Consider the following 21886-nt stretch of genomic DNA (forward strand, 5'->3'; position numbering starts at 1 on the left):
TCATCTCTTAGATAAAGATGTTTCCTATGGGATACACAGTGCTGATTGCCTATTTACACATTTCTTTTTCTGAATTTCAGTGGAACACTTTTTCCATGTACATGGTTACATGAAAAATACCATTGAGTGCCAGTGTGACTGCTCCAGTCACTGAGTGACTACTTTTTTTTTCCAAACTGAAGAAGGGTAGGGAGACATTTAATGACAGGGTACCTGAGGTGACTGTGCTATGTTCTCACAAGGTAACAGAAAAATGAAGCACAGCCTTTTGTGTGTTTCTGCCTGGTATAACTCAGGAAGTTCCTTCTTATGAATGCAACATATTCATTAATATTTGGGGGAAGATTTGAAATGAGTATTTTTTAATCTTGTTTTATAAGTGTTTTCAATAGCAATCTGAATATTTTTCTCCTCCCACTTCCTTAATAAGACTGTTTATTAAATCACTAACTATGACATGATGTCTGTATGCTAAGTTGGGACTAATTTTTCTGTCACTGAATTCAATGGCAAAAGACTCTAGTTGCCCACAGGTAGCTGGCTTGATCCTTTTATTCAGAATTTTCAAGATACACATTTTAAATGTATTGTACTTATCAGTACTGATTGCAAAAGATTTCTCTTCACCTTTGCCTTATTTTCCTCAGGTTCAAATACTCCAGGTTGTTTATGTTAATTTATGAATTCTCAATATATAATTATGCTGCAGGCTTTTCAAAGCAGGTAATATTTTATTATTAGTCTAGGCATTACGTATTGATTTGGTGTTCTAACCTCAGGTCTTTACATATTGCTTTAATATAAATGCAATAATACTGATGATGATAAATGGAGAGAACATTCAAGAGTTATTTGTAGTGGCATTTAACCATTATCACACATACCATGCCTGTGATTAGTTTCTGAAGGAGTGTACCTAACTGTGAACCCATTTTACTGATCTTTCTAACCATCAGTGGTCAAATTTAAATAATAAAATAAACACCATATATGAGGTTGCTGCCTTTTCATAATTTCATCTAGTAATTTCCCCAAAAGTGGATCCTTACTGAAATATGATCTACACAGACAATTCTGCAACAAAAAAATACTACTGAGGTCAAACTTAACTGATCAGGCAACAGCATTATTTTTGTGAGAAAAGTTGCACCTGAAGATACTAAAAAACCACCACCATGTAAGGAGCTTCCTGGAAGGTAACTTAACATGTTACCACACAAAATACAATTTTGTGCATTCTTCCTCAGGGTAGAGTCTACTTCCTAGTTTCTCCAATAATGTCACGTTGAAATATTCTATGCAAATTTTGAAAAACCTAACAAGAATTCAGCTTTAAGGAGCTAACATCAGATATTTCTCATCATTGCTCTCATTTAGCTTCCACCTACTTCAGCTCTCTAAATGCAATTCAGAAAGCTTCAGACACAAATAAAATGTATGCTGAGCTGTTGTTCAATCACAGAAAGTCTTTTCTAGTCATTGGCCAAAACTCTGCAGCTCTGTCCTGCTGGCTCCATGTTGCTATTCAGGATATTACACAATGAATGTCCTCTTTTAATCGTACCCCAAAGAGCAGAGACTATGTCACATCAGAAGGAGGTGAAAGAAAAAATTACCATCCCAGCAAGCTAATCTGCACTTGACTACATTTCTGCCCTGCTCAAATCTCATTTGTTCCAGGAACTCTCCTCTAAACAGAATATAGAAACACAAAATATACAGTAGATGAAATTACAGTCTCTGAAAAGAGCATTTGTCAATAGCAAGTAAGGGTTACCAAAATATACATCCATGTGGTACTATGTCACAAGCACAGCTGAGAGGAAGGACATGTGGTTAACAGGAGCCTACGGAAAGATTACTTACCACTCTCTCCACAGACCTCATCTACACCTCTTAAGGTCAAAAGCTCATCTCCTTTAGCACACAGCAAAACACCTTCTAGTCCTCCCAAGAAGACAGCAAATGTTTTCTTTTAATACAACTTCACATGGCCAGACACAGACTGATGATGTCAGTGAAATAATATGGTAATTAAGTTGTTGCAGGTACCTCTGTGTTACACATACCTCCATCTGGCTGTAAAATAAATAAATTAATAAACGGAAGGGTTGAGACTTCCCCCTTCCACAGGGACATGATCACTTGCCACTCTCTCCAGCTGCTACCTCCCAAGATACAAACAGAAGCACAAGAAAACGTATCTGTCAGAAAGCACCAGTATGACAAGATCCACTGCAAATGCACCTTCTGCTCTTGCCGTTAGTTCCCCTTGAATCTATCACCTTAACAGGACATTGTAGTATGGTCTGAAGTACCTCTTACAACATAGATTCTCATCAAACTGTTGTAATCAAACAAGTATCAGAATAAATTTCATTTCCTATCTTCTTCCTACCTACACTGACTCAAGTAGTATTTTGTTCCAGGAAGTGTCCCAGGGAGCTTTGCAACACCAAGGAGAGAAATGGGATTTGTCACAAGAAAAAGAAGATAAAAGTTTGATGAAAAGTCTAAACTCTGTCCACATCTGCCTCTGACCTTACTTACCTGATGAATAAATGAAACAAATGTGATGGCAGTTAATCTAGTTATTTTGACCGCTCTCAGAGCAGAAGCCTATAGTATCAGCTCATACAACCCACCACAATTATGGTAGGTATAAAAAAACTCTGCTTACCTTTCATTCCAAACTTAGAGTGTCTTCCAAACTTCAGAATAATGAGCATTATTACTAAGCCAGTGCACACCAGTGCTGCAATCCCCACCACAACATACACCTAAAAAAAGAAGACACAAACAGATCTGCTTGTTTTGTTCTCATGAACTACCTTCAAAGACATTCAGCATACATTCAGATTAACCCAATTAGGTAAAGAGATTCATTTCAACTTGGAAACATTTGCACTCAGATCAAAGAGTACAGAAAACAGCCACTTGTTGAGGTTTCTTCTATCCTGCAGAGAACAGAGATTCAGACACCTCTGAGAACTTTTCCAACATCCTAGACACTCAAGACAAGTGGGAGGTAGTGCACATCACCCCCTTCCCTTCCAGCAGAGTGCAATGTTATAAGAAAACACTTAAGAAAAGCACATAGGAAAAAAAATTTACTGTGAGGGTGGTTGAACACTGGTACAGATTTCCAGGAGTGGCTGTGGAGTCTCCAACCCTGGAGATAGCAAAACCAGAACAGACAAACCCTGAGCAATCATGCTGGCCCCGCTTTAAGCAGGGAGGACTGGACCAGAAGATTTCCAAATGTCCCTTCCAACCTTCAGCCATTCAATGATTCTATTATCAGACAAGGCAAGACTGTCTGGGATCCTCCTGACTTTTTAGCACAGTGTCCCAACTCCACAGTCTGATCTCTGGTTCATGAATGCACACGCTCTCCACTGCCTGCTGCTTTACGAGTGACTGATGCAGAGAGGCTGCAATATCGACCAGGCTGACCACCCACTACCGGTTTCCAACAATTCAGTTCAGGAGGCATGAGAGGCCAGGCAGCAAAGGAGGAGGTCTACCAATTCAGCTACTTATACTAAACAAAATTACAAGCAATTTTAATTGGACTGAAAAGTGATTCACTCTTTCAAAAAATGGGAGGAGGACAAGAGTGGGGAGCCTTGAGTTTCTTTTTTCCTTTTCTTCTGAGTTTTGATCACAACACAGTAATACCTCTGGTGTTCTGGTAGCTCAGGGTCCTACTACAATCTCCACAGTTTTGAAAGTTGTATAGCCAGAAAGTCCGCCAAGACTACAGATCAGGAAACAATGTATATACTTACAGTGATGCTATCTTCATTCTCTTTGTTGGAAACATCCGTAGAAGTGATTTGATTACTGTTATTCGTGGTGTCTCCAAGATCATTAGGCGTGGTTTCATACTCTTAGGAAATGAAAAAAGGTTGCTTTTATAATTTTGTAACTTTAGAAGGGAAAGGGTTGTCTTTATTATTTCTGCTCTGTATGATGGCAAGGCCACTAACAACTCTCAGGATTCTGAGCTCTTTGGAAACAATACATAATTGCTAATGTAGCTGGAACATTTTGGGGGGGATCCCTGTGGCAGATAATCGAACAAGTGTGTTGTGACTGACAAACCTGAGAAGAGATCTACACCATGATGTGTACCTCTACTGGAAAAACTAGTTAAATAAGAACTCCACCCAAAAAGCTATTTTTATGTGTTTCTGACTTCCCATTAAAAATGAAAGACTGCCCTCTACGCTGAACTTCTCCAGCCTTGTATTCAGCCAAATATAGGACAGTCTTAGAAATTAGCCTGGGGACTCCTGTTTAGCTGAGAAGAACTTGGCAGATGGGTTTTTAGATAGTTTATTACTACCAAATGTGAAATAGCTGTTTTTCTTTGTTTAGAAAAAGAAAATACTGTTGTGTGCACAGAGGTCACAGTTTAGCATCATAAACTGTCATACATTAAGTGCCTGAGATGGTATGAAGAAATTTGATTTATCAAAATAACTCCACTGACAGGTCTGCAGGGGTGAATGCAGAACTATTCCATCAAAAGAATGAACATGGCTTAATTATTTGTAATTATTTAAAAACGAAACAGACATTTACAGTCCATGATTTCCTGTCAAAATTATTCAAATTAGATAGAATTAAATAGTGTACATAAGAACTTGGAGAAACATACATTAAAATAAAGTTTTAAATTGCATATATTTTATGATTACATCTGGAAATATACATAACATTTCAATTTTATGACTGTAATGTGTGCAGATGAAAGAAACAAACAAGGGCAATAACTGTATCTATTATCACCTCCAGCACTGTAATTTAAATTTGCAATTAACTGCATATTTCTTTCCACATTTCGATTAAAATCAGTGCCATAAGCCTACAGATGAAATTCTAACTGTGAATCTGAAAAAGCGGAGTGCAGAGGCATAGCTCTCACTAACTGCTGAGGCAGGAACTCTTCTGACTGCAGAGCTGCTGCTGAGCAAGGTCAGCAAGGGCATGCGCCTCGGTAGAGTTATCTTCTTTGGCTCCCAAGGCCAGTTTGGAGAGCTCAGCTGGCAATGCTAGCAACAAGCTGCACTGGGCTTTTGATCTTCATGCATGCATGAACACATCTGTCTTCCCCAAAGCACTCAGCAGGCTGCAGATTTTCTGGTATATGAAGCTACGCAGCTACCTCTAGCACTAGTGCTACAATCAGTACAGTCAGGTTGTCTAATCAGCTCATATACTCTACTTTGGCTCTACACCATGCATGTCGAAGAACAGGTCTTTTTCAAGCCAAAACACATATTAGGTATAGAGAGCTTTCATGAGAAACAAAATCTAATTTCCTGGTCTTTTACCATTTGAATTCTCTGACTCAGCACTGCATCTCTATGCCTATAGCTTCATATGCAGTGAGGTCAGAACAGTAGCAAGTGGCAAACAAACAGTACAAACCCTGCCTGAACGGCTCACCTGCACAAGCAGCCTGGACTATCAGACAAGGTGCTATGCAGACCGTTCGCCACCATGAATACATGCTTTGCCACAGCAAAGGAGAAGACTTCTGCTTCATTCATGTGCAGGCAGAGCCCATTTTATAACAAGTATCTCAGCCTACAAGATCGGGCTTCCTTTACAACTAGTTGGGAAAATCTTCACAAAGATAGTTTTGACTAACCCTACATCTATTGTAGCTTTATAAGACCAATATATAAAATAAATATTTAGAGTCTTTGCTGCTCTGGTTCTGTAATACAAACTTTCAAGAGGGAAATTTTTTGCTCTTAATTTTACCTGTAAATAGCGGTGGGCAAAAGCTGATGCTATTTACACTTCTGTTTATGCTCGTGTCTGTACTAAGCTACTGGAAATCACACCCTAAAGGACTAATGAGAACTATGCAGAGTGTTTCACGTCTGGTCTGTAAATTCTCTGAATGCACTTTTATATTAAAAAGGGAAAGAGCTAAAGTAGGCCACGTCAGGACTCTGGTGATGCATTGCCATTACCCACTGTGTAACTGTGAAGTGCTTGCATTTGAACTACTGCCAGGTCTTCAAAGACTCTTGAAATTGGTGAGCCAGGCAAGGAAAACATGCGCAACAGCTATCCAGCCAAAACCAGGTGATTCTGAGTTAAAACAAATTCCTGTTCATTTCACTATGAAATCCTGACATAGACACTGAGCACTCTGATACAGACAGGGTCACACCTCTTGACTCATGCTACGTGGGACTCGTATCGCTTCAGGGCCAGGTTCTCCAGTGCTGCATACCTTGCACAGCCACCTGTGACTACACCAACTGCAGTGAATTGCAGCTGAGGCAGAGCAGTATTTTGCAGTCACTTCACAAACAAGCTGCATGGCGGCTGGGATACAGGCAAGAGCACAGTCACACCAGCACCTGTGTGTCACTCTGCACAGTCTTCTGGGGGGGCTGGCTCATATGGGACATGTTGTCTCTCTCATGTTCATAATCATGTTAGAAGAAGCAGCATGGGACAAAGATGTGAACTCAGAGCCAAAGAAGCTGGCTTTGCATTTGATTTCCTGCTCAGTCCCTGATGAGTTGCTTTCTTTCTCTCAGTTACTTCACAGACAGGGCCAGGACATCCTCCCCTCTCTGCCTTTTCTGAAAGGTGCTGCAGAGGTGAGCTGGAGGCACTTGCGACAGCTCCACAACTTGGGGCAGGCAGTGCCCTGTGCAGCCAGGACTCCCTCGGAAAACATGACATCATGCAGCCTGCTGCGACCTCATCAGTTCTTCTGTTTCCTGTTGCATACTCAAAACACTTAACAGAAAATGTTTGGAAATCACCTCACATGGAGCGCAGTTCACAGAAAGTCAATCCACAAGGGACAGACCAAACCCAGTTACAAAGGGCTTTGCTCTGCACAGAGGGGTAATCAAGGCCAGGGTCCCCTGCTCTCTGTTGCCTCCATCTCCTTGCAGCTCCCATTGACTTTACCCATAGTCAACAGACTGACACACACACAGCTAGTGCCAGTGCCCAGCAAGATCAAATCCTCTGCCGTTGCCTTTACCCTAGGCACATTTGCGACATGATTAGCACAGGGCTGTGAAAAACGCATTTTAAAGGAAGGACTGGGGGGGGGGGGGAGGATGGGGGGCAGTGCCTTAAATCTTCCTTCCAACATAATCTAAATTGTGGGTAACACATTAGCATAGAGTGGTCTGAAAAAAAGTAATGAAAACCACTGTCTCTGGGGACGGGAACCTCATCATCCCAAGGGTCCCACTGTCAGCCACTGTCATGCAGTGGTTCTCCATAGAAGTGTAGCAGTTCCTAGGCTTTCCAGATGGCCTCATTTATTCACCTCACTAACTGGACTTGTGAATTTGGAATAATTAGGGAAACACTCTGGACTACAAAGTGTTTCTCAAAGCAAGCACTGAGTCACTGAAGCAAAGATCAAAGACAGCAGTTTCAAACACTGGAAAGAAAAGACAGGAATAAAAAGGAAGGCTGCTTTCATCAGGACTAGGTCTTGCAGGCTGTGATCCACTAGCGCAGCTCAAAGTGCACATCTCAGCAGAAACCTACCCAAGTCAATTGAAGCACAGCACTCACATGGTTAAAGCCATACACAGGCATCAGGACCTTGATAAACAGCTCAGAATCAAAATCTTCATGCATACAGCTTATATAATACAACACATAAGAAACTGAGCAAACCGTCACCACCTTCCCCCCCGAAAAAAAAGCATTTGGAAAGGGAGGGAGGGAAGGCTATCCTTTAGTATTTCTAAACACTTAAAGCCAAATTGATGCTTCAATTGCACATTTGCTAAAGTTTAATGACATGGAATGGAATCAAAGCAATAACATTTAAATCAGCTTAAGGAAACTTGAGTCATAGGCCATTTCATCCAAATAAAAAGTACTCCAAACAAGATTGAGCTTCTGCTGGAAGCTAAAGGGTGTTTTGTACATTGGTTAGGATGGACTTTCCTACTCACCAGAAGTATTATGTAAAACTAACCAGCTGCTTTTCATTTTGCAGCTTCTATTCTAGTGCACACTGGCTTTCACTAGGTGCAGACCAAAACATTTCGCCTAACTAAAAAGCTAATGTGAACACTGTGTCATCAAATCTTCTGGCACACACTCAGATATCACTGAGTTGATGGTCTGCTTATGCAAGAGAGATTAAGGGAAGGTACAAATGAGCGGACAGAGCAAAATAAATTGCCTACAGGAAAACTTACTTGTGCCAACCTCATTTTTAAGTGGGATTTAGGGGTACATTTGTGGAGGCAAAACAAGTATGGAATCATTCCTGAAAAAATAAATTAAGTTATATAAGGAGAATTCACGAACTCTCTCTTCTCCAAGAAATGACTCCAAAAGGTTCAGGAAATCTCATGCCTGTGAGCTACATTAGACAGATGTCATCCTACAGGATCAACTGCAACCATTTGTAGCAGTGGATTTATGCTTCTCCTAATGTGAATCAAAAGCAGCAGAGTAAGTAAAATGTCATATTTTGCTCATGTATTTTAAATAACATAAGGCAGGAGAAGAACCAAAAATACAAGGTACCTTTCAGAATTGTGTTCTAATATGTGTCATTTCAGTTTAACTGAGCCTGATATTCAATCTTTTAATGGTTTCAGTTCCTTCATTTCTATCATTAAAAGAAAAGAAAAAGGAAAACAAATATATACCATAAACGTCTGGATCCACAATTGGGCCACTACCTGCACATGGAGAAGAGAAAAAAAAAAAAAGAAAAAGGTTTGTAAACAGATTGATAGATTGCAAATGCTGCAAGAGTGAGTTTCTTTAGGATTTCTTTTAAGAGTTGACATGTTATTTGCAACAACAATGATCAGTACCTACACAAATGCAAAGCAACATCAACATATTGCAGTACCTGTTTATGAGATTACATTTACGACCATTTTAGAGCTATCACAAAGGTTAGCATTTCGCTTCATATGAAACAGCTAATGCACAGGGCACTAGCTCTGGCAATGGCAGGCTTATTTCCCAACTGGGCAAAACTCTGCTGTCCACTGTTAATGTACACCTGGAATAAATGCAACAATTAACTATTGCTTTTGAAAAATCAATGGTAAAATTCTCCTGGACCATACACCTATGTAGACTAAGCAGACTTCAGTGAGGATTTTAACAATCACTGACTTTTACCTGGTCAAAAAATTTTGCTGTTAAATGACTGTGAGAGCAAACCAGTTTAGCTGTGGCCTGACAAATTAAGGGTGAGAGGTAGCAATGACCTAAGCAGCACCATTTCATTCACTCTGTAAAAGGATGCTTCCAAGAAGACAGCTGCACAGCTGATACACAGACAGACCTCTTACCAAAAGAGTCAGATGTCTCAGAAGCCAGCCTTTACACAAGCAAATGAATACCCGTCTAGTCTACACTTTTCTAAATTTTACTAGTTCCAGTTTGCAGCTTTTTCTAATTACTGCACATATGTAATGCTGAGCACATATGTGAGTATAATGCACAGTAAGCCCACTGAAATTAGCGTACTATTAGACTGTTCACGCTCTGAAACGTACTTGTGTTGTATTTCAACATACCCGTTCCTTCTGGTCTATAATGTATTTATAGCATAGTTTATGTATTAGGCTCCTAGTAATCTCTTCCTTACTTTTATTCTTTCTTTTTGTTGGTTTAGAAATAAAATTAACAGATAGTTAAAAACTCTAAAGATGAATCAAACTTCAAAAAGCATAATTCTATTTATAGTACTCTAGAGTAAATCCATAGCAGTGCCATTACACTGGCATCAAGCCACTGTGAAGTATGACCAGAACCATTGTTTCTGTTTATGACAACAGCATGATAATCTGTGCTGAAAATACTAGAGTTGCAAACCTATCTGCAGAATGGCAGCAGATAATTAGGTTTATTTTTAAATGCATCTGAAGATATTCTAATATCCAGAGATATAGGTTAATAGACCCCATGAGAACTGTCATGTCAATCTGCAGAAATAAATAACAAGTGAAGAAAGCTTGTACTATCTGTCCTCAAGCAACTTCTGACCAGGGTTTTCACTCCATAAAAATTCATGGATTCACTTTGTCCAGTATAAAACATTCATCTGCTGAAAAACAGTATTTACCTTCTGTAATCTGAAGGGATAAAAAACAACAAAAAAATTTCCCAATTATTCCTGAGTTAAATGGCAACATTTTGTTATTGTTTACTGAAACTGGAATAAAGTAATCAGATCAGTGTAATCCCTAACTCCTGCCAGGGATATAAACTATGAAGTTATCAACTCTGTTCAAATACTCTCTATATAACTAAATACCTCACTTCAAATAAAGTTGCAAAAATCAAGATGCTGGATGAAATCAAAATTTCTATTTAACATTCCCTACAGAAAAACATATCTACTCAGTAATCAAAACATCGGTTGAAGTTATTTTAACATTAAACTTCATCACAGTAATTTTCACATTTACACACAATGATTTTTAAGGCAAGCACAGAACAGCATTGTTGTTTTGGTCCCTGTTAGAACAGGTTGTTGTGTAAATAAACTATTAAGAGACTTATCTTATTCACTCATCTTTATAAACTACATCAACTACACTTGGTTTGCTTAATTCTTTCTTTATAAAGTTGACATTTTCAGAATAAAGCATCAACAAAAGACTCAATCCAAAAACATACTTCTGCAAAACAGCCCCATGTTCTTATGCTACACAAGCAAGATGCTACTTCTAAGGCATATTTAACATATTCTTTTACTTTGACAAGATACTATGTGACTTGGATTCCTTCAGCTGAATTTCAAAATAGAGATGGTAGATGAATAAGCTTAATTAAAAATACTTATTATTGGTAAAAATCTCTCCAGCATTCATTAGCTGTTTTGGATCAACTGTGAGAACAGCCTCCAGAATAAACATGAACATTTCTTCCTTACTGTTTGCTGCAGTGTAGTCTCAAATAAAGTCATCAGCAGCAAGAATGGCTTCATAGGAATCCAAGAACTTTAGCAGATTAAAGTTTGGTAAAAATCTAGCTAATAGAATAGGAAATTTATCCTTCCAGGCCTTCGTATTTAAAACAAAGTCTTAATATTAAAACAAAGTCTTAATTTACAACATTAACTGTGTTGTCATTAACTCAATCCAAATCCCACTGTACTACGTGCTTTCGTCTCCTTCATCCTCAGACCAGTGAAAAATGTTCTGCAAGTAGCATGCTGGAGGTTGAGAGCATCTTAGCACAAACCATGTCTTCATCATGTCTGATACAACTTTAGAAGTGGAGTATTACACTGCTGATGGGAGAACATGCATCAGACTTAGTTGTATATGATTTAGATAGACATATGGATTATAGGTGAGGGTGTGGCTTTTTTAAATTTTCTTTTGTTTTTACCTTCAAAGCATTTGCCCATAAGTGATGCAATAACCAGAGAACAAATTTAAAGCTCAGTGAGTATACCCCACCCCATGAAACATCGGGGCTGGTATGTAATTCAGTCATGAAGGCATTGAAATGAACATAATACCAGGGCGTGGGCCTTAATCTTTATGCTTCATTTTACAATATGTGGGCCAAAAGAAGAAACTACACAGTAACGACAGCACTGAAAAAGCCTTTTAAGGGTTTGAAAAGGCCTGACAGTGCTTTAAATAGTAATAGTTTAAAACAAAAATTGTAATACAGTGCACAGAGGATTCTAGTTTTTTAACATTTGCTTTTATGCCAGCTTCAGTGGAGAAGACAATAGTGTTATGACGTTTTCTAAAGCTCTATACCATTTCTTATAGGAAAAAAATAATGACAGTATTGAGGAGGCTAAGCAGATAAACAGTTTCCCCTGTTGTTAAGTTTTAAGACTGGTTTGGTTGCATCCACTATGCATGAACTGATTTCCAATGCAGATATATCCTGTCTATACACAGTCCAGTCTCCTCTATACTCTTTTTGTGAAGCTTAATCCACCACAGAGCCTGGGAAATGCTTAAAAAACACAGCATACACTATCTTGGGAGAGTTATGAGTATAAAGAGGATGGAACAAATAAATAATGCTGTCTTTCTAATTTGAAGGATACCTACAGTTCTATTTACTGTTTTAAAAGACCACAACTGGGAAATTTTCAGTGTACAGGGGAGAAGCATAAAGGAAAAACAGAACAGTAAAAGGGATTTGGGTGAAAGACAAAAAACGATAAACTCACCCAAATGTATTAGAGGAACTGTTACTCTGTTAAGAAAATCAAGCCAGGTTTGTATTAAATAATCAGGGTGTAAGATAACTTCCATTGTACACAGAACATCTATGAGGTGAACTGTTTTACTGAACTGTGACAACGCAGTATTAGAGGATCCCGGTAGCTGAAACCATGGCTTGTTTCTGTAATAAGTATTTAAGAATGAACTCCAGAGAAAAAAGAGGAGAGGAGCACTAAGGACAGCAGGAGTAAATAAAGCCTGGTTGTATCAGCTCTTCACCTTCTTTAAAGGGTGGGAAAGCAAAAGACCTGCCATCTCTCTCCCTACAGAAGAAAAAGCTGATACGGAAAAAATACAGACCATATTTTTACTGTCTGTAGCCTGCAATGCAGGAGAGAGAATTTAAATATTCACTTTTTTTTCTGCCACGTAACAGTTGCACTGCACATTGCTGTTTCAAAAAAGAAGGCTATTTATATCCCATGGCTAAAAAGCCAAAGGTACACATATGCTCATATTTTCAGATATGACTGTGCAATTATTTGTGCAAAAACATGTCTTTATTTTCACTCCAGTTGTGCAAGGTCTGCTCAGAGTTTTTTCCACATACACCAATGTATTTACATGTATGCCTTCTGAATCTTACAGTCACTTCACATACGGTTTTGAAGACATGGGAAAAGATCAAACCACAGCGAACATCAACTGCTTACAGCAGTCCCTGCAGTTCAGTGAGTTACTCCACCCTGAGCCTGCTCATACAGCATTTAGGAAGGCTGAGGCGGAGCCTTTAGAGCAACTGAAGATGCGTATATTTCAGAGCAACCATCTTGAGCACGGCTATTCCTAGGCATGTAGGTGCCCAATCTCCACCAAAATGAATGGGAATTGGACATCAAAATGCCTGTGAAGACCTGAGACCTTGTCCATCCTGCCTCTGGGTTACTTGTTTTCCCTCCAGCTCCCTCTGGTGTCCTAAACAACATATCATCATCAACTCACCGGACTGCACTACTGATTTTTCAACAAGGCACTAGATGCCCGTCTTGGATACACTGCCTAGGTGCATTCATATACAGTGCAGAAAACTTACAGAGGTGAATTGGCACTCAGTGCTTTCCAGGATCAGAACACAGGCTTGAGAAAACACTTCAGAAACAGCAACCTTTTACTAGCCTTAGCTGTCACTGAGTATGGTTACTCAAAGGGAAGATTTATAGAGCACTAGCAAGGCCTCCCTTGAGAAGGAATAAACAAGAAGAAAATGTTCAAGAAAAACACTACTTTAATCTTGAAGACATTAATTCAGAAAGGAAAAAAAAAAAGTATATAAAAAGCTTTCTCCAAAATAGTTAAACTGGCCAGGAGCACTGTCTCCACAGCCTCATCAATTTGCAGTTGCTAACATACAAAAAAACCACCTGTACTCACCATCTCCAGGCACTGACATGAAATGAGCATCAACCCGTTTTTCATCCTCTCCGTACTCATTCCTTGCCAGTAAGGTATAAGCACCATTATTCAGGTGGGTAGGATTGTCCAGCTGAAGGCAGCCATGGTATTCACTTTGATTGATAACATGTATTTTAGTACAGATGTATTCAGACTCATTCAGTATAGCCCCTTCATAGAACCACTGCAACGTGGGCTTAGGGTTCCCTTTCACAGTGAATGGAATACACCAGTGGTGGTCCGGAGTTGGAGATTCAATAAATGTGATATTTGGTGCAACTATATTGAAAAAAAGAGTGAAGAACATCAGAATATTCTGAACATATTTTTCCTCCCTTCCCGCAGAGTTATCAGGAAAATATTTTTCATTCATCAGTACAAAAGCACGTTATCAGTAGGAATGATACCTATTTGGAGAATACCCACACAGGAACCGACCTGTTCTGCCTAGGGTACTATGCTCACAGCTGAAACGAAGCCATTCTTTAGAAAGAAACAAAACAAACTAGTTTCAGACAAAGACTGAACACCTGTGAAATCACATCACCTTTAAGGTGTGGGACATTCAGTTACTGGATCACTGAGAAGGGAGAGTGACTCATTTTAGCTTTACTCTGCTGAAAAAATGGTGCAGAGGAGTACTGAAGGAACACAACAGTATTGAAAATATTTAAAAGTTGGTCAAAACCAAGTAGTACTGGAAATATATTCATCTAGGAAACCAAACTTTCAGATTATATTCTTTATAGAATCAAAGACAGAACAGATTATTTAATTCCCTGGATTCTTCTGTCAGGGAAAGACAATTTTCTACTCTACATTTTCTCATTCTTTGTTCAAACCTGCGAAATGCCTCCAGTTTACAAACTTGTTCTGTTTCCCTCAGGAGATTATTCCAACACCTTGCCCATTATTTCTCTATTGGGAAACTTTCCTTGATATTTATTCTTAACTGCATCCAATTTTATCTAGTTATATGCCCTTTTATCACTCATAACAGTGTCAAACTCAGAATCTCATTTACACTGTTCAATTCTGGTTTATGTCCCTTCCCATAGCTATTACATATCAAATTTCAACCTACAAACCTACATCTACAGTGATCTTTCTGGTTTACTCAGTCAAGAGCCGATGAACAAAGTTTGCCATCCACAAAGCATTCCATTCCCATCTTCAATTAAACAGAGGGTTGCAACTTGTGAAAACATGCTGTCTAGCTCGCATAAAACAAATTCAGACTGGAGCTTAGATCTAAGAAGCCAGTGCCTCTACACTCTATGTCCCTTCCCCTCCTTCCTTGGTCCTGACAAATAAGTATATTATTCAAAGCTACGACAAATAAATTTACATCTGGCAGTACAAATGTTGCAAGTGTGTTATTTTTTGAATAAAGCCGTTGCTGCTTTAGATAGTAAGAACGTAAACATTTGTAATCTCTTATAATTAATCCTACAAGCCTTTTGATGCATTTGCACTTCTTAATTCCCAGGACAGTGTATGTGTACATGCACACCATTACAAGTCTTCCCACACTGACAGTGCCATTGAGTGTTTTGAGTTTCATTTGTTTACTTATAGATTGTTCTAACTGGAAGATAAAGCATTCAGAAATACACTTTTTGCAGAACGCAGGGCTGAAAAAGATAAATACAACTGCTGGTTGGACTACTCCCAGCATTAACTGCAGTAGATAGTTCCCATGACTTAAGGGGTTTGTTTCAACAACCTGCATGCCCAAAAAATATTTGTCCCCAAAACAGTGCTGCCAATGCAGTTTGGCCGTGGGAGCTGTATGGAGGCCTGTGTACGTACAGAATACCGTGAGCTCAGCAGAGGCTTGGTCCTCTCCCACAATGTTCTCTGCTACACAGGAAATCCACAGTCCACTGTCCATGGATGAAACGTTCTTTATGGTTAGCGAGGCAGGGTTCTTACTTGTGTCACTCTACAATTGATTAGAAAAACAAGTATGTGTCAACTGCAGCATAAAGAACAAGGAAGAGGCAGGGAATCATTGGCCAGAGCTAAGTGGCATTTTACATTTTCCCTTCCTTTTAGCTGCATCAGTCCACAATTAATCAAAGCCTTACTTTAGTGTCTTATCCGAACAGCATAAAACACCTACAAAACTAATTGTAACTGTCAGTGGTAGTGGATTCAAAGCTCCAAAAGTCCTGCTACAAACACTGCACTCAACCATCTTTCTGTCCTGTCACTTTTTGCCTTTTTATTAAACACTTCTTCCCCTCTACACAAATGCTTTTTTCTCTACCCATACCCTTGCTCATCCCTCTCTTCCACTTCATGACTGATTTCTATGGTCTATCTCTGCCCTCCTTGAACTCTTCCTTTCCTTCTATGTTCTGTTCAATACTTGCTTTACTCTTCCTTTTGTCTTTTTCCTTTACACTTACACTTGACATCTCTTCCACTGCTGCCTTCTGAGCTCTACTGTACCTTGACAACAGTGTGTCTTCTCCCTCCTCCTTAGCCAAATTTCTCTTGAAACCTTCTTCTCATTTCCACAAGAAATTACACACCTTCTACTACCTAAGCTACTGCCCAAATACTGCTTTATGTGTTTAAGTACAGGCTAATTAAGGTAAGAATGATGATTCTTGGAAATCTTGATTCTTATGATTCTTAGCAACTTCAGTGACCATTTACAGCCTTAAATGCCATATGAATATACAGCTATGCAACACTGAATAAAGAAAATAGGGCTGAATTACCGAAAAAAAAAAAAAAAAAAAAAAGCAAAGACCCTCATTTTCTTAAATCAGGACCTTCATATGATCTCCAAGTAATTACTATTTCCATACTTGAATTTTCATAAAATGCAAGACTATTTTCTTAAATAGGAAAGAAACCAATACACATTCAGAAAATAAACAATAATTAGGATCATTTTTAAAAACTACTTTTGAGGTACTTTTCTTACTGTACACATACACTTCAGTGCTGCACAGAACACAAACAAGTAACACACGGCATCTGTAAAACCACAGTGACTTTCAGTGGCAAACAATGGGGACATGTGGGAACACTCCTCCATACAGTCCTGTGCAACCAGAATTTTGAACCTCGCGATGACGCCTCAACTCCACTGAAGTTAAAGGTCCCTTTGATTTCAGTGTGACACTAGGGGAGGTGAATGGTAAAGCAAACACCGCATTACACATTTCTCTATATACAACTGCTGGGTCAAGCACTGGCTGGATGGACGGTCCCAGAGAGTGGTGGTCAATGGAGTTAAATCCAGCTGGCGGCCGGTCACAAGTGGTGTTCCTCAGGGCTAGGTGTTGGGACCATTTCTGTTTAACATCTTTATTGATGATCTTGATAAGGACATAGAGTGTATCATCAGTAAATTCGCAGATGACACCAAGTTAAGCGGGAGTGTCGATCTGCATGAGGATAGGGAGGCTCTACAGAGAGACTTGGATAGATTGGATCGGTGGGCCAACGTCAACAGGATGAGCTTCAACAAGGCCAAGTGCCAGGTCCTGCACTTGGGCCACAACAACCCCATGCATGGCTACAGGCTTGGGGAGGTGTGGTTGGAGAGCTGTCTGGAAGAAAAGGATCTGGGGGTTCTAATTGACAAGCAGCTGAACATGAGCCAGCAGTGTGCCCAGGTGGCCAAGAAAGCCAACGGCATCCTGGCTTGTATTAGAAATAGTGTGACCAGCAGAAGTAGGGAGGTGATAGTCCCCCTGTACTCTGCACTGGTGAGGCCACACGTGGAGTATTGTGTCCAGTTTTGGGCACCTCAATACGAGAGAGATATCGCGGTGCTGGAGCGAGTGTAGAGGAGGGCAACGAAGCTGGTGAAGGACCTGGAGAATAAATCCTATGAGAGCGATTGAAGGAGCTGGGACTGTTTAGTTTGAGGAAGAGAAGGCTGAGGGGAGACCTCATCACTCTCTACAGCTACCTGAAAGGACATTGTAGAGAGGTTGGTGCTGGTCTCTTCTCACAGGTAATTAGCAATAGAACAAGAGGGAATGGCTTTAAACTGCAACAGGGGAGGTTTAGACTGGACATTAGGAAACAATTTTTCACAGAGAGAGTGGTCAGACAGTGGAATAGGCTGCCCAGGGAGGTGGTGGAGTCACCATCCCTGGATGTGTTTAAGGGTCGTTTGGATGAGATGTTGGGGGATGTGGTGTAGGGGAGAACTTTGCAGAGTAGGGCTGATGGTTGGACTCAATGATCTCAAAGGTCTTTTTGAACCCAAATGATTCTGTGAACTCTCAGAGGTGAGACTGAAAGCAGATAGGCTCAATTACAGGCTCAGGGCTGAAATCTAGAACAAGAAAAATCTAACCAACATCAATCAGATTATACATCAGCATACAAACTGAGAGCATTCAGTTAGCTTTGCAAGACTAGAGTTTAGTTTTAATCTTTGTTAATGTCTCTCTTTGTAAAACATGAAAGAGAGAAAACAGGGAAAAGTAGCATAGGAGGTGAAGAAAAGGGAGGCAGACACTCAGATATGGAAGTAAGAGAAAGGAAACCAAAAAAAATACTCACAGAAAAGGGAAGGACAGCTGTGAATGGCAAATGAGGTTTAAAAGGCACTCCTTCTTGTGCTACTGAAAAGATTACTGTGTTCCACAGCTAAGGCTGTAGCTAACCTGTACTGCCTCTCTGACATCTCCAGATGAAGTTATGCCAGGACAGAATATTTCTGGAAACCTTGAAGCAAACTGACCATGGCATTTCAAAGATAGGAGGGTTAAAAAATGAGGTGATCTCACTTTTTGAACAGCATCCCACATTTGTTTTAGCTCATAACTCAATAAAAAAAAAAAACAGAAAGAGTACAACTTGGCATAGGTTCCCCAAACGGTTTTAATTTCTTGTTCTCGATGATGACTGATGCCTTTGGTTAGTTTTACAGATTAGGGAAGATTTTAAAAATAAAAATAGATCTCTGCAGAGCTCTTACTTATGAAAGCTGAAAGACAAGCAAGTCAAATTCTATACAGGTTCAACATAATGACCTCAAGGAAGAAAGTACAAACATTATAAGACCCCAGAGGTCCTGCCTCTTCCACACTGCAGAAAGTTTTGGAAGTACACATCCCCCACTTTGTACAGACCAGGACACTTAAGGCAGTCTGCACCATCATGAATATAGACAAGCCAGTGCCATAAAATTGTAAATAACAGAGGGTCTTGCCCGCTGTGTAAATAACGGCAATTTAAGAGGTCAGCAGCTGCATGTTGAAGATCTGCTTATATGCCTTCTCCTTATCAACACTTCCATCAGAAAGAACTTCATCATTCTATCTCTAGTGTGCACACAATCGAAAGTAGGGACAGAGAACACAAAGATCTCAGAAAAAACAGTTACCCTGCCTAGATGATTTTATTGAGGTAACAACTTCATACTTCATTTTAAAAAAGCCATTCTTTTCAGTAAAACCTTCACTTCTATTTCCAAGGCTTCCTGCTGTTGCTTTGTTTGTTGAAGAAAAAACTAAAGAAGCCACAAAATATTTACAACCAAATTCCATCACACCAAGCTTTTGGCATGAAAATACAATAAAATTAGAGACACAAAGTGTTTTTCATGGTTAGGGTAGATTAGACATTCTCTGTATGTAGGTATCAGTGATAATAAGAAAGCCCTCATTTCAGTATCTTGATTCACCACATTATTTCCAAAACTTTACAGTAGTCTCATTTACAAGTGAACATCCAAAAACCAGAGTGCAAATCAGCATCAGGAGTGAATGTCTGCCATTCTCCAAAAGCACTATGGCAGTCACCCTGAATTTAAAATAACTGGAAAATAAATGTAACCCCACCATTAATTTTTTTAGTTAGCTTTTTAATAAAAAGTTAAGATGGACATGAACCTTCATTCCATCCTTCAGGAGGTACCTCCTGTCTCTGACTTGTCATGTATTTGAATATGAAACTTACCTCGTGGTTTGAAACGAGATTAGTGAGCACCCAGGACACATTAGGGGGTGGCCTGCCAGTAGTATCACAGTACAATGTGATGCTCTTTCCTTCCACCACAGTGATGTTGTAATTGCTTAAGTTTGCTGAGGGCAAGTCTACAATAGAAACAACAACAACAAAAAAACCCTCATGCATTTGTATTTGACAGAAATAGACACTGCTCAATTCTAAGCAAGCTGTATAAATGCAAGCAAAAAGATTGCTAAATCAGATATTCAATGTGGTAAGTTACTATTCAGTCAGGGAGTAAAAACAGCATCTTTGGAAATGTATAACTACAATCTTTAGGCTGCTACGTAACATTTTTCTGTGATTCCTCTGCTTCACATCCTAAGAAAATATTACTGCATGTGGAAATACATTCATCTAATTATATAGGGAAATGTTTCAGGTGAGCAAACAAAAGTTATCCTAACTTTAGTTTTTAACTTCAAAATGAAAAAAAAGCCTTCCCTTATTCTTTAAAACAGGAAATTTAATCTGTCTCTTTGTAACAGCTGCAAAGCAACCTCTATTTTCCACAAACTGACACTGTGGTATTCCCACTGTTCTCCACACTAACAGGAAAATCCTGTTAGCTCCCAGTATCACACAAGACTGCAGCCCTTCCTCTCATGCAGAGAGACAGCTCACAGAAAGCAAGGCAAAACCTAGATCTTAAGTACTAAGTGAGGGAAACAGCACTGAACAGATCAAACCAGGAGAGAAAGGACAGAAGAGAGGGTTAGCAACTGCACAGATCTGCTATCGAAGGCACCTCAGCAGACTTCGCTCTTGCCCTCAGGAAACCAGAAAAGCAGTGAGATGGTACCACTCACCAGGAAACAACCCCAGACTTTGCAAGAATCAGGACTCCCCCTCCATCTCACAGAACTATAAATCCCTCTGTATCTCATTCTTCAGCACCCAAAGCATTGGGAGCTTCCCAAAGAGTAAATTTATGCTGAATGCTTACAGAAACACAAGGAATTATAGACTGACCCTCTTCAAAAATAATGCCAGCAGCAACTTCAGGCACAGAGGACCTCACATTTCATGTTTATTTACATAGCAAACAGTTACACAACATGCTAGTGTCATGGTTTAACACCAGCCAGCAACTAAACACCACACAGCCACTTGCTCACTCCCTCCAGTGGGATGGGGTCGAGAAAATTGGAAGGCTAAAAGTGAGAAAACTCATGGGTTGAGATAAAGACAGTTTAATAAGTAAAGCAAATGCGTGCAAGCAAAGCAAAACAAGGAATTCATTCACCACTTCCCACTGGCAGGCAGGTGTTCAGCCATCTCCAGGAAAGCAGGGCTCCATCACACGTAACGGTTACTTGGGAAGACAAACACCATCACTCTGAATGTCTCCCCACTTCCTCCTTTCCCCAACTTTATATGCTGAACATGATGTCATATGGGCTGGGATATCCCTTGGGTCAGCTGGGGTCAGCTGTCCTGGCTGTGTCCGCTCCCAACTTTTTCTGCACCCCCAGCCTACTCGCTGGTGGGGTGGTGAGAGGAGCAGAACAGGCCTTGACTCTGTGCAAGCACTGCTCAGCATTAATGAAACACCCCTGTGTTATCAACGCTGTTTTCAGCACAAATCCAAACATAGCTCCATACTAGCTACTATGAAGAAAATTAACTCTATCCCAACCAAAACCAGTACATTCTCCACCCCTTATTCGATAATGTCATGCTCAGGTCCCACACTATCCAATACATTCTCATTAACCACCATTCCCTTCCCATCCTTTGATAGAATACACAGATATCATTCCCTCAGTCTATGGACCATGCCTGTAAAATATCCATAAAATGTCCACAAATGTCCACAAATGTCCACAAAATGTCCACTGAGTTCATTTAGTCCATGACTTTGGGCTCCATCTGTTATGGTGGTAACTCAGGACAAGAGAGATGGTGTGTTGCACAGAGTTATTATCCTCTATCCTTTCTACTGCTAGAAATACCATATCTTTCTTAAAAGATACTGTACCATTATTTGGAGCTGCTACACTCTGCAAAAAGCCTTGGCCTCCTTTATGAGGCATTTCTCATCAACTGTTCCAGGCAAGTTTTACTTGCAATTTATCACCTCAAATAATCAAGCTTATCTACTGTGCTGGATATATATGTATGATTTTGCAATGACTTTTCTTTTTCTGAACTAATGGTTCTCCTTTTTTTTTGGTTGTTTTGTTTTTAGTTAAGAGTACAGTAGTTTCATCATGGACTTGCAGGTATACAAGTTTAACAGAGACTCTTCTGCT

The 21886-nt window shown here is 39.7% G+C and overlaps 1 protein-coding gene across 6 annotated transcripts in view; it reads right to left on the reverse strand.

The window, feature by feature from the left end:
* Window positions 1–21886, reverse strand: part of NTRK2 (neurotrophic receptor tyrosine kinase 2) — a 209081-nt gene that overhangs the window by 146249 nt on the left and 40946 nt on the right. For all 6 annotated transcript variants that reach the window (XM_074855443.1, XM_074855448.1, XM_074855444.1 and 3 more), the window contains exons 6-11: window positions 19581–19717; window positions 15453–15585; window positions 13620–13919; window positions 8676–8708; window positions 3792–3892; window positions 2681–2780 (exon numbers count right to left, since the gene is read on the reverse strand). In XM_074855443.1, coding sequence (XP_074711544.1) covers window positions 2681–2780; window positions 3792–3892; window positions 8676–8708; window positions 13620–13919; window positions 15453–15585; window positions 19581–19717 — 804 coding nt within the window. The remainder of the gene's footprint in view (window positions 1–2680; window positions 2781–3791; window positions 3893–8675; window positions 8709–13619; window positions 13920–15452; window positions 15586–19580; window positions 19718–21886) is intronic.

Source organism: Strix uralensis, chromosome Z, assembly GCF_047716275.1.
Source record: "Strix uralensis isolate ZFMK-TIS-50842 chromosome Z, bStrUra1, whole genome shotgun sequence".
In the NCBI taxonomy this organism is placed as follows: Eukaryota; Metazoa; Chordata; class Aves; order Strigiformes; family Strigidae; genus Strix; species Strix uralensis.